Source organism: Saccostrea echinata, unplaced genomic scaffold (genome assembly GCF_033153115.1).
Source record: "Saccostrea echinata isolate AGI-Se365-2 ecotype Australia unplaced genomic scaffold, CSIRO_AGI_Sech_v1 ptg000054l, whole genome shotgun sequence".
Classification (NCBI taxonomy): Eukaryota; Metazoa; Mollusca; class Bivalvia; order Ostreida; family Ostreidae; genus Saccostrea; species Saccostrea echinata.
In genome coordinates this window covers 3456239-3466995 of record NW_026889803.1, presented here as the reverse complement: position 1 = coordinate 3466995, position 10757 = coordinate 3456239, and the positions used below count along the sequence as shown (strand labels likewise).

Genomic DNA, 10757 nt, shown 5'->3' with positions numbered 1-10757 from the left:
CGTTATTAGTTGACCTGTTGTAGTATTCATAAATGAAGTAGAATTTATTCAAAAACTTCTACTTCAAAAGAAGTGTCTTGCTTTGCCCTTCAATTCGACATATCGATGATATATTTTATCAATTAACAATATTCAGTTTTCATTCCTGTGTTGATTCGATATGTCCCTTTGTACTTAGAATAAAAGACACTACAGAGTATGACAAATCTGTTTCATGTTTGGATATTTTACTAAAGAAAGACATTGATGGAAAACTAACAACTAAACTTTATGACAAACGATGACTTCAACTTTTCTATCGTCATCTTTCCTTATTTCTGTAGATACAATGTATAGACAATATTATCACATGCATATGGAGTTTATGTCTCTCAGTTGATTTTATTCGCAAGAGCATTTTCTATGTGCGAACAATTTCTAAAACAAGGCAAGCTACTGACAAATAAGTTGATGATACAAGGATATCAGCAGTCTCATTGAAAGTCAACATTTCGCAAATTCTATGATCGAAACAATGACTTTGTTAGCAAATACAATCTATCGTTAAGTCGAATGTTGACTAACATTTTTCATACAAATTGATAGGCCATTATTTTCACACTGAATTGTCTGCAGATTTTTCCGTTTATCCGATCATGACAAAGAGCACACGGCGGATGTGCCCGGTCGACAGGGAATGCTTACTCCTCCATTGAACCCGATCTCGCCTCTAATGTTTCTAGAGGTCCATGTTTGCTCCGCTCTCTCTGCTCATACTCTGTATTGTTTCAGTAGACTTTAGAGCTTGATTACTGTTCGTTATCTTCAAATTTCATAAACTAGTTTATAGTTGCTATCCATAGTTCATAATTAAGTAGTGAAACTATAGTTATCAGATAGATCATATTTTACAATTGTAAACATCTCTTAACTATAGATTAAGCTGTAAACTTTAGTTCAGAGATGATAAATATAGATTTATGTCAATAACTATACATTGTATTCAAGATTCGTATATTTTACAATTGACAGATCTATTTTATTGAATACAAAACTATAATTTACTCTTTTTCTGATGAATTTGGCTTGTATAGGTATTGCCCTTTTAAATTCAAGGAATTTTTTGCAAATTAGACGAATTTGGTCTTAGGGGAGAAAAAAACGTAACTGTTTACAGTCGACAGTCACAGACAAGCAAGGGACCAACTCTGCCATTTAAAGAAAAAACTTATTTGACCCTTTTGCTAAGCTAAGTTCATATGACTAACATTTAATTAGCTAAAACTAGGAAATACAAAACAGAAGCACGTTATATATACGAAGACGCTATTTATTAAACTTAACAATGAAATGTCTAAATCATAACAATATGTAAGAGTTGGTTAAGGACTCATCTCCTCCTCCCACATGACTGGTGACGTGCTCAATGAATGTATCCCGGATGTGACGTCAGTGGTGTAGCCCCCAGATGTAGAGGGGAAGAAGAAAGAACTGTTTAATGAGGATTCAGGTGGTCTATTTATATTCCGTATTCCTTCAAGTTGGTAAATGAATCCTACCATTTTCATACAACTTTCAATCTGGTGATCATGAAAATGGTATGCCATCACTGACCATGGTAGAAGGGCGTTCATTAATTCTTTCCTGACAGCAGTTGAAACGCAAGCGATAATTCTTTCTAGCAAAGACAAATAGGGTGACAGAATTTTGTTCATTTCTATATTTTTCAAACTTTTAAACGTACAAGAGGCACTACAGCGATGAAGAGAACTATGAAGCTCTTTAAGTTGAACCAGGTCCTGCTGATTTTCGCACTTATCAACAAATGGTGCAAGCTGAAAGAGCAGATCGATTTTCTTGCTGCATATTGCTGGGACTTTTGCAGTGAAAACTTGATGAAAGGGTGTTGTCAAAGCCGCCAGATTTACTGAACCCTTAATGTTTTCGTGAAGTCTCTCGTACACTAACCAAGGAATGTTTGCCCTAAGTGACCACGCAAAAAGTCCGGCCAGGGCTTGGTCCCAAGGTGCCCCAAAATATCGCATGTTAAAATGATGTTCCCTGGTTAAATCCTCGGTATGATCATGGACTGATGAGCGACTGCAGAGTGGTTTGTGCGTCACTGACGATACTTTACACATCGGCCATGGGTCTTCTTCAAGGATCAGTTCTACTACGTGTTCCATTGCTTTGCCTTGGTAACTCTGACAAATTTTCAGAAAGTAGTAGGTTTCTGATTCTGTCCCTTCCTCATTCTTCTCCTTTTTAATAAAAATTGGTCCGCCTGGTTTAAAGATATCATACTTTGGAAGTTCTGCGTACGTTTCTTTGGTAATGAGGAACCTCGACACCGATTTGTCATCGGATTCATAATCCAAGACCTCAAGGAAGTAAATGTTCATGTTGCTTAAGAGATTTTCTTTCTCCTGCTCTGGGAAGGTAAAGGAGAATTTGATATTTCCAACAACAGACTCGTCGTCAAGTCCAACGGAATCGGATCGATCAGGTCGGAACCATAAGCCCTTAATTCTAGGATAGTTTCGGAGAATGGAGTAATCCTGAGTGGGCAGCAAGGTAGTGGCTTGGTGAGTAATAACTGGGACTGCTTCATCGAAAGGCAGAACACAACTAACACAGTCGAACTTTGTGTAGTAAAGTTGAAGAAGCAGTGCCCATTCTTCTCCTCTGATAGTTTCAGGTATAAGATGATACTGTTTGCTGTCAGTTGCTGGGAGCCAGAGTGTCAGGGTTTCGTCCTCTAGATAAACATCTGTAATCTTTGTCGCTACATGGGGTTTCTGGAAAATAAAAAGAAAAGAGAAATCTTTTATATGTGCAATTTAATGGCTAAAAAGACAGAATTTTCGAAATGGACAGGAAGAAAAACAGTTAATGCAGTGAATTGCTGTATGTATAAGATCAGGGCAAAGTGAATGATTTAATATCTAAATTAAAGAATTTATCGTCCACAGAAGACATTTTGCTTCAGAATTCGTTTCTATTGCTGTTATTTCTGATAGTATATATTTAGGGTATAATCTATGATTTAGCTGTTGGTAATGTTTGGTGAGGACAGCCTTAAGACTAATCAAGCTAAGAACACTGATATACATGTATTTCACATAACTGACTGTTGTAGAGAACGAGTGACTATTATCGTGCATGGATCAATAGTTATGTGTAAATTAAGTTATTTCAGTCAAGTTTTATTAACGTGTCGACAACTGTTGACTGACCACAACAATCATTATTTATCGTAATGTAGTCCTGCAATCTGTTCAGAACGTTGAGAGACTTATTCTTCTACTGCATAATTCAGTACGTTGTTAAGGTTAACAGATATCGATACGTGTATTGAACACCAAATTGTGTATTGAAATATACTGGTATGTAATCCGATTGACTGACAATCACATTTTGACAGTACATGATGTAATCAATTAATCAGATAAAGACTAAATATTTGACGCTGGTCCAGTTCAGATAGCTCACGGTTTAACAATTCTAGATCTAAGGTTAAATCACACACTCTGTTGGCCATCAGTGTCCTATCAAAGGATGCTTAAATCACTTAAGTTTTAGGACAATAATTGTTGAATGGTTTGATTTTATCTGTGATAATCAGTACAGAACTAATTTATCATTACAACACTTCATATTTCACATGTCATCCAGAATTGGAATAGTTTGCTTAAAAAAAAAACGGTGAACGAAAAAAGAAAGTAATGAATTCGACGATATTGGAGGAATCTGAAATGCAACTATTGATGCAATACGCTGCAATCCCCCAAGGCTTTCAATCAATCTTCCTTTTTTTCTGTAGAAAGGATTCATTGATGCCAGTCCTTTGTTGTCGATCGATAAAACAGCGACAATAAAATTTAACTATTACATGTACATGATGGGTTGAAAACGGAGCATTGCACAATATAACAGCTTCCATGTGTCCGAATTGCGTAATAATAGAAATTATTTTTGTACTAATTGAATGCATAAAATACAGTTTATTGCAAATAAATGTGTTTAACTTTTGGCATTTATTCGTCTGCATAAAACTTCCATTTTTACAGCGTGACTTTAACGAAAAAGCAGTTTTTTTTTGTCAGGAGATATGGATTGTAGCTATATACTTCCTCATCCTCTCCAATCCTCACTAAAAATGAGGAAACAAATGGCTAGCTGAGGGGATAGTTACTGAGGAGTATCAGTATAAAACTGATGACGTAGAATGTTCTTTGCCTGTATAAGGATACTAGATGAGTTGTTTGTTCTCGAGCTTCAAATACAACTGTGTTAAACCCAAAAGTAAACCCTACGTACGCTGCTCTTATCTCTCTGTTTAGACAACGTTTTTCGTAATAAAGTTAAACTTCTTCGAAAAACTGTGTCTGTATGACTTTGTAATTTCCCCTATCATTTTTCAACCCCCGGACCGCTGTTAAACTGTTTATAAGCTGATCTTTAAAGGCACTACAATTTATGTGTTTGAGAAGCTTTAATTTAATCATGCAATGTGTATACGTAAATGCGTCACGAAAAGACAAAATACTTATATCGAAGTAAAATCATCCTTTCTTAAATATGTTTATGGGTGAGGAAAAAGTCCAAATTAACAAAGCGGCAGCTGAATACTTCTAGCATCAATGGTCAAAGTAAGAAAATTTAATCTTTCACAAAATGAATTTCCATTATGTATAACCCGACCCCCAAAGCACATTGGCGCTTTTTTGTAGGAAATTGGCATTTACTGAACTTTAAATTGACGATAATGTTTTATGGGATCACATCGTAAATGTTGATCTTGTATAGTTCTAACAGATAAGCTGACATAAGAGGTTCTACGATCTTATTTTCATTTAACAGCTTTCAACAGAATATGAAACAACTTGAAAATTTCGTGGGCTTTAAATTGTTTTCGTATTTTTATTGGAAGTTTAATGCCCCTCGATACATTGCATCGATAGACATAAATCATTTCCCAGTTTTGGGTAATTTGCTTGATTAAACTCAAGGCTCTCTTCTGTCGATTTTTTTAAAACTATTATACAAAACCATTTAGACAATTTGAATTTCAAAACCTTGCCTGTTGTGAATCCACGAATATGCTGAAAATGATCTGGTAACGTGAAAAGGCTGAATTTCAACAATACTTACGTAGTTTTAATAAGAAAAAATGTTTACATTTCGGTTTAAATAAATTCACGGTTATAATGATTTACTGTATCATATTACTGAAGGTTCTTTAAATTCGTGACCTTATCGAATACATAAAAAAATAATACAGAACCAACTGTGGAGCTTTTATAAGAAAATTATTATTCATTTCAAAATTCCGACTTGAAATTTACGCAATTACTAAAAAAGAACCTTGTCTTTTTTTCTTCCGTAAAACCAGTATCGTATAATGAACTTTATTTTTGAAATTATTTTGATTAAACTACAGGACTTACTGTTTTTCTCTCTTGAAAAATAAATGTTAAAGATAAAGCATTCTCCTAACACCCCCACCCCACCATCCCCATCACTCCATCTTCTAGCAAAATTCCTTCAAAATCAAATATATGTATCGAAACAATGAAAACATTTTGAAAACAAACTTTAAATAATTAGTGCCAAAAAAAAAAAAAAAAAAAAAAAAAAAAAATACACACTTACCTTTATGCTAGAACTTGATCGATCCAAGTTGTTATTTAAACAATCCGTTCTCTCCATCGCGTATTACTTAATTCATCGTATAGAAGCAAGTTTACTCCAAGTTATAAGTACAAGTTGTTCGTGTATATAGATCGCAGTGGATTACTGTGAATTAAAGTGTCCACTGTTTGAATAACGTAAGGTCCATGTTTCCTTGCAGACTGTATTGAGACAAGGAATGTGATTCCAAAGTGTTTAATGCACACGTCACTGGCGATTGATTGGTTTATCTGATCAGTGTACAGGTAGTCTTCTATCACCGGCATGTCAAGGAACTTTAAAATGCCCACAAAAATTGATTTTTTTTTAATTTTAAAAATACTTTACCATTGCTTCTTGATAAGACTTTAAAGCTGTATGTTGAAACTCATTGCTGTAAAACTTTCGTCTTTTCGAATACGTTGACCCGAGTGCTGGAATTTGTTTTATAGTGCATATCTACAAAGTATAACTTCATATTGTTTTGCGGGTTACCATATGAACCTCTTTCAAACCAAATCCTGAAATACTTATATGTAGTTCTTTTACGTGAAGACCCCCCAGCCTTCCTTTAACATAAACAATCAAAATTTTCTTCACAATTGGGTAAGATTTTGAATGTTGGCAATATATGTAAGTATTTTAATCTTCCGCTTTTTCTAACTTGTATTTTCAAGTTCTAGCAATTTGAAAGGCCCAGTCTTAGAGGAATAATGGTAAACTATAAATTCCGGAACCATTAACACACAAAATAATATATGTATACTCAAAATGAGCAAAAGCTAGTCAAAAAGTGATAATTTCTACGTCTCGCCATGTGTCTTTTGTTCAATATCTGCCAAATATCTCGCTGATTTTTGCAAAAAAGTTATGCCCAAATATGACGCGGAACAATTTGTTAAATTCCTGATTTTAACAAACAAGTCAAGACCATTCGCTTTAAATGGTGTAATTTTTACAATTAATTCACATTATCAATTTTTGAATAACCCAAACATTTGTATTTATTACTTACATTATTGTTTATTATTCCTATTACCCGATTAATATGTCTAAACAAAAAAGTTCTAAATTTATAAGAGATTTAAAATTTTCCCTTTTATATCATCTTTCAAATTGTTTCTTTTCATCATTTTAAGTTATGCTAATTTGAGACAGTACAACGTTAACATTGTACGATTTACTACTTTGTCGTTGTTGTTTGTTTGTTTGTATGTTGTTTAACGTCCCTCTCGAGAATTTTTCACTCATATGGAGACGCCACCACTTGCCGGTTTGTCATATGCTCGGCACTTACGGCCATTGAGCAGTGAGGGATCTTTTTCGTGCCAACACCTACTGCGACACGGGACCTCATCCGAAGGACCGGTCTCCACGTCCCACAGTGGGATGCGAACCCGCGACGTAAGGATTAACTCCTTACTTGCGACTCTAGAGCAGACGCTCTAACCACTGCGCCACGCGGGCGACTTGTCGTTGTTGTTAATAAGCGATAATTAATTCGTTCAATTATGTAAATCGTACTTCACCAGAGTACACGAGGTCGACCGGACGTACATGTATTTCATAGAGGTCTGGAATTATTTTATAGCGATTTATATTGGTTTTCAACTTTTAAATTAAAGATGTAAAATTGTAAATATATAATCTATAAACATAAATCTGGCAAACAAAATAGTTCTAAGTGAAAAAATGTTTGTCCAAAAAATATCTTTCAAAATGTTAACAAATAAGATTAATATCATTCTCAAATTAATTAGTGAAGGAAATTATTGTAAACATAAATGTTGGTCTTAGTCGTAATTTAAGTCCTTTTGTAAAACACATCCCTACTGCTGTTTATTATCATTATTTAATGAAAATATTGTTATTGTTCTAACTAAAAGGTTTGTCGACTGTCGTGATAACGGCAAGGGTTACTGTGTATCTTTAGCCATGATTTTTGTTTGATAAAGGGGGGGGGGGGGGACTTTGCATTTTGAACATACATGTATCATGGCATTTAGCTGTTGGTTTTATCTGAACCGAGTGACAGAATTACAAAAATCCCAACTAAATTAACATGAATTGACATCACAGCTTGTGCTAGATTTTACTTAATTGCTTCAATTACAGAACATCTGCAAGGGCAATATGTATATTTATTGCCTTCAGACAATGTGACCTGCGTAAATTCTACTGAGGATAAAGAGTCGCAGATGGTCAGTTCCATCACTTAGAGCCAACCAGTCCTACAACAAGGAAACAGAGAAATCCTGTAAGTATTTTGTTATTTTATTTTATTTTTTAAAAAAATATTTTATTTATTTGCTTATTTTTTTTATTTATTTATTTTTGCAAAAGGTTCTGTGAAATATTTTGCGCTTTAGCTTTATGATGTGATATTAAACTTAAGCATTTTTACAGACTTGCCTCTTTTTGAACCGTAACTAAGTTACAAAATATATCATCTTCAGGAAAAATTAACTATGCACGACACAAGGAATCCAACGAACTATATACAATAGTACTAGGATTAATCCCCTATTGTCATAAAAAATGATATAAACAGGTATCAGAGAGCCATTCTCCTTTATGTCTAATACTTCAGTATTTTACATTTGGCAATGTCATAAAATGAAAATCCTGTTATTTGAACAATAAAATGCTTTCTTTGTTTGTTAATGCTGGAAATAATAACGGTTGCAGCCGTTGTAAAAAAAATAATAATAACCCGCTCACGCGCATTAACAAAGAAATACATTTTATATTTTTATTATTTATATCTATGATATATAATTGTATAAAGTAGGTTTAAGTACGTTAAATAATATTGTATTATCGATCTGAATATCATGGTAACTATATTTCTAGATCCCACTGCTTCAGATTTTTTCTTCAAAAATCTGTTCTTTCTAGTTAAGAGTAAATGGATTTACTTGGGGAAGTGGATTTAGTAATAATTAAAGGAGAAAATATTCCCTGGATGTAAATGAATTTCCATTTGAAATGTTGTATGATGAGTGAACAGGTGGGTGATGAACTTTATTTTGTCACTTAAATATTTGATGGATAGGATTTTATTCATATCCAAAAAATAGTTTTAATCTCTATCTGTTTCGCGGATACACATGTGTCGTTTATCAAATCTCAATATCATTTTGATTATGATTTGTCAAGGATACTCACTTCAGATTAAAAATATTTTGAAAACGACACATATGTAACCTATTAAAAATTGATAAGTATACAAAAATTATTCAAACCTATTTTTTTTCCCCAAATATAGTCAATTGCGTAGATATACGTAATAAAGTACGGTATATATATGTTACCATTAGGGTCAGTTTTGTGTAACTATAAAAAAAAAATTAAGGTTTTCATTTCATCAATATTGTCTTCATATAAAACTAAAAAGTAATTAAAACGCACTCAAAACAAATTGTGAACCGGAGAAATTTAAACAGGATAGTCATTAAGGTAAGTATATCAATTCTGGTGTAATGATGACATAAATAATGTATTGTAAATTATATTTTTGAATTGTAAAACACTGAAGCGTTATTACTGGGTACAAGGGGGAATAGTTGAGGACTGTTCGGTTATGAGTGAATTATGTGTTTTATAACTTATCGTTGTCAAGCACTTATTTATAAAATTCTATTTACTTCTTGCTATTTACACGAAGGTGTGGGTTATGAGTAGCTATTTGTAACAACTTTCAAAGTCGATTTAAAATCTACACAATATAGAAATCTTCTAACGCTCAAATACATTGTACTATGTATAGTTTTTATACATATAAAAATTGTCTAATTCTGATTCTGTCTTTAAACTCTTAGAATGACAAATTAACGATTTTATGTGTCATTTAAAAACCAAGATTATGTATGAGTCTCATATACAATCTTGGTTTCTATATGACATCTACATTCTCATAGAAAAAGAAACTATAGAGAGAAGCGATCACCACAAAAATGCAACTATTCATACATTTTTTCAGCGTTCAACAAACATGCAGGGCCACACTGGTGTTCGAATCATTTTCTTGCTGCTATTATTGTCAGTGGTTGGAGAAGCCTACCACACGGGAAAGAACCACCTCATCAGAAAGAGAGGCACCGTCTGTAAGGACAAAGAGGGGCATATCTGGTACGAGAACGAGTGCGCTTGCGTAGACCGGAAATATAAATGCTGTTGTGGATCTGGATCTCTTTTTTGGTGCGAAGAAATGCATTCCTGTTATTAACAAATTTTTGTTCTGAGAGTTATAATTTTACTGATAACAGTGATTCCGTTTGAATATGATTCATTTCATTGAATATTAATTTGTCTGTTTTCGAATTAAAATTAAGCTTGTAAAGGAGGAGTTTTATTTTTTAAGAGTTGTACTTCTTTGGTACTTTTATGCAGTTGGAATAACCTGCCCTTAGATCTAAACGAACGTAAATTGAAATCTACATGCAGGGTATAACTTAATTTGTAATTAAGTAAAAAATTCTTGACACTTTAAAAAGGCCGAGATAAATTAAATGTTAACTTTAAGCGGGTTGTGTATTTTTCTGCAACAGCTGCAACGTTAATTCCCGTACCGTAGTTAATAACCAAAAAAAAACATTTTATTGTTAAATGAGTTTTATAGGAGAAATGCAAAAATGGGTACCAAAATCTAAAATTTAAGAAAAATTAAAAAAAAAAAAAACAACTTCCAAAAGCAAAATAAACTCAATAAATCCGCCTATGAAATTTGTTAATGAATGTTGAAGACCCCCCTCCCCTGATCTTTGGGGATCCAAAAAAAGGAAATGCTTGCAATTTTATGCCTGCAGAGACTATGCATTCTGTGTGTACGTTAATTAACATACCTGTATTTCTGAACCTCTTCGGGGTTTTTTAAAATTTATTTTGGGCATTATTAAATCATTACAGCTATTCATCTAGATGTTCAGTAATTTTATTTTACTATCTTTCATCATATTACTAGATCATCTTTACTTCCACCTCCCACTAAATGTTGTAGGTTTGTTTCGTCTCGGTCCAAGTTTTCTCTTTGATGATATCGGACAAAAATATTAGTTTGACTGATTCTTAAAATGGAAGTTACATCTTGAAATTATACCTTATTA

The 10757-nt window shown here is 33.3% G+C and overlaps 1 protein-coding gene across 1 annotated transcript; it reads right to left on the bottom strand.

Annotated features, from left to right (window-relative positions):
- Positions 1 to 1323: 1323 nt before the first annotated feature.
- LOC133205560 (uncharacterized) lies at positions 1324 to 5837 on the bottom strand. The gene is made up of 2 exons (XM_061341396.1): positions 5635 to 5837; positions 1324 to 2777 (listed from the first exon to the last, which is right to left on the bottom strand). The coding sequence occupies exons 1-2, from the start codon at positions 5689 to 5691 to the stop codon at positions 1362 to 1364; spliced, it is 1473 nt and encodes a 490-aa protein (XP_061197380.1). The 5' UTR covers positions 5692 to 5837; the 3' UTR covers positions 1324 to 1361.
- Between the last annotated feature and the right edge of the window lie 4920 nt (positions 5838 to 10757).

What these genes read in the sequence shown, in the direction of transcription:
- LOC133205560 (XM_061341396.1), bottom strand. Translation starts at nt 5,691, where the DNA reads ATGGAGAGAACGGATTGTTTAAATAACAACTTGGATCGATCAAGTTCT. An exon ending in GATCAAGTTCTAGCATAAAG is followed by an intron (nt 2,778 to 5,634) that starts GTAAGTGTGTAT and finishes TTTATTTTCCAG; the next exon opens with AAACCCCATGTAGCGACAAA.